A 2,556-nucleotide genomic window follows, 5' to 3' on the forward strand; every position below is an offset into this window, starting at 1 on the left:
AAAATCAGTCAGTTATACAGCCCTTGAAATATGTCTAGACTTTACAGGGAAAGACAGTTTCTTATAAAACTGAAAAAACGGTTTAAAACCTGACAGCTTTCATGAGGTAAAGAGCAAGTAAAGAGTGGAACAAAAAAGTGGAAGAAATGAGACTTAGATTTTGGTTGTTAACATGCTTCAAACTACAAGACCTATGGTGCCTAACTGCAAAGCAGGAAAAATTGTTTCAAGCAATTAAACCAGCTTCCTCCCTATGGATCTGCAAAAATAGCTGTCCCTATTGCAGCTCTTGATAACCTGAACACCTACACTGGTAGTAACTCACAGCAGGATGAGGGCCTTGCTGCAGGTGTAAGAAAGGACATGAGGGCTATACACCCTATGCAATACTTGATCAGAAGAACTAGCTAAACCAAGGGTTGTAATACAGAGAAAAATATTCATCTTGAAAATGGGACAGAAGTCAGAGACAATCAGGGACTTGAAAAAAATCAACCTGGAGGCCAATTTGGGGACTTCGGTAAATGCACTCCCCCCCCAGAATTGTATTTTCACTTCAGAAACTCATGTTTCTTCCCTCTTCACTTTGCCAAAACTTTCAAAAAATGCTGATTTGTCACTACACCGTCGCGTTTTTGTGCAACATTTTGTCTTTTCTGTCTTGCAAATTTATCTGAAGTACAGAACAAACAATCCTATCCCAGAAACGGATATTATTTGAATTACCTTAGCAGTTACATTCAGCTAAAAATGTCCCTGCAGAGACAATGAAAGACCAGGGCAGGGAGAGGGATTGGCAGGAGAATCACTGTGTACACACAGCACTCTGTATAATACAGGGAAAGGCTGAGTTACACAGGAAGTTTATTTTTGAAGCAAAAATCTGACAGCTGACCTTTAGTATGTAAAGTTAAAGAAAACCCCCCAGTATTTTAAAGATCATATCCTAGCAGTTTGAATTGAAGAAGTGGAGCTGTCTTCCTAATAACATACACACGGATTTTTGCGCTTGCTTGGTACCAATTAAATATTGGAGGATCTGGGCTAGCAACAAACCAAACAAACACTGGTTTGAACTATTAGCAGCATCTTTTATCATGTAACAATAAACAGCAGGTGCAGTAAAAATGCTTACAAAAAGCTTTGATGTTGTTAGGTTTGAAACCCAAGGCCTTCAACTCCCCCAACGAATGCTGAGACTGAATACAGGAGCAATTGTTAAAATATATCCATGCCACTATAAAAGTATTTGATTACAATGAGCTGGCCACACTTCAACCAACTGCAGAGACAACAAACAGCCTATGAAATACACAGTAAAGAATTTCCTTCACTAGAAAAATCCAGCCTCTAAAATACTGTCAAATTAAAAAGGGAAAGAATACAAATGAACCAAATCTTGCCAGATGATTGATGGGGAAAAGGAGGATGCTAAGGGGCAGGAAATCAATGGGTATTCATCTCTATCGTTCTTCTAGTGCAAGGTAAAAAATATCATGGCAAGTCTACTCTCCAATTTACTTAACAGAATTTACTTTACTTGTATTAACTACAAGTCACCCAAGGAAAGGGATGCAGAAAAGACACTCCTCTCAGCATCGCACTACAAATTTTACCTGCTTTATGCCACACTTTGAAGACCAAGGTTTGCTGTGGATCCAGCAGAAGCTCTTTGGATAATCTGTTAAGAACATAAATCATAATATTTTATGCAAAATGGGAAAGAGAACAAGTACAATAAAATGCCTCTGAAGTTTCAATGCCATTGTATCTGTCCAGACAAATCAACTTCTTTCTGTATTGATGAGGGGGGGGAAACACAACAAACCCCAAAATTATTGAGCCCTCAAAAGCATAACTACCTCTACAAGGTTTAGGCTTATTCAAGGCTTATTCAAGAAGTATTTCCCTCTCCTCACTCTTGTTGTAAATTTAAAAGATAGGACAATAAAACCATGCAGAAACAGGAATACAGTTTATCTCATGACTCAATAATACAGTGACAGCAAAGCACTGGGGTTATGTTTGAAGGTTGTAATGTTCAAAGTTGATTTCTGGAAAAAAACCCAAAACAACTGCAAATTGAAGTGTCAAAAGTAGAACAGCTTTTAAGCTGCTTGAAGCAATTCAGATATGACTCTCAGTATAAGCAATCTCTGAATCGAAACTTTTAAACTTCAGCTATCAGAGTCTTTCAATGGTTTAATCTTCATATTACAAATTCCCTAAAGCCAAAAACCCAACTCAGCAGTCTGGCAGAAAAGCCCACTCGTGTGCAGGCACTGGTATCTCCTTGTGATTGTCAAAATAAATTTAGCGTGCTTTCTTGTTGCCTGTAACAGACTTGCTCCGCACAGTTTAGAAAATGCCTTTGGCTACTGCTTTGGAATTAATTTAAACTCTGGTATAGAAACACTGGAGAAGACACAAGATTGCAAACGCAGTTTTATTACTGAATACTACCACGTATGCCTTGATCTGCTGAGGTTCCTTGGAGAGGTCAATTCATCTGCTCTAATTTAGGCTCAGATATCTAAACCCAAGCTATGTTCCCTA

The 2,556-nt window shown here is 38.3% G+C and overlaps 1 protein-coding gene across 1 annotated transcript in view; it reads right to left on the minus strand.

The window, feature by feature from the left end:
• C2CD3 (C2 calcium-dependent domain containing 3) overlaps positions 1-2,556 on the minus strand; it is a gene marked incomplete at its 5' end in the record, with an annotated part of 37,996 nt that overhangs the window by 15,152 nt on the left and 20,288 nt on the right. Inside the window, 1 exon segment of the mRNA XM_009701585.1 lies at positions 1,617-1,681. Coding sequence (XP_009699887.1) covers positions 1,617-1,681 — 65 coding nt within the window.

The sequence above is a fragment of the Cariama cristata genome, unplaced genomic scaffold, assembly GCF_000690535.1.
Source record: "Cariama cristata isolate BGI_N322 unplaced genomic scaffold, ASM69053v1 scaffold8046, whole genome shotgun sequence".
NCBI classification, from domain to species: Eukaryota; Metazoa; Chordata; class Aves; order Cariamiformes; family Cariamidae; genus Cariama; species Cariama cristata.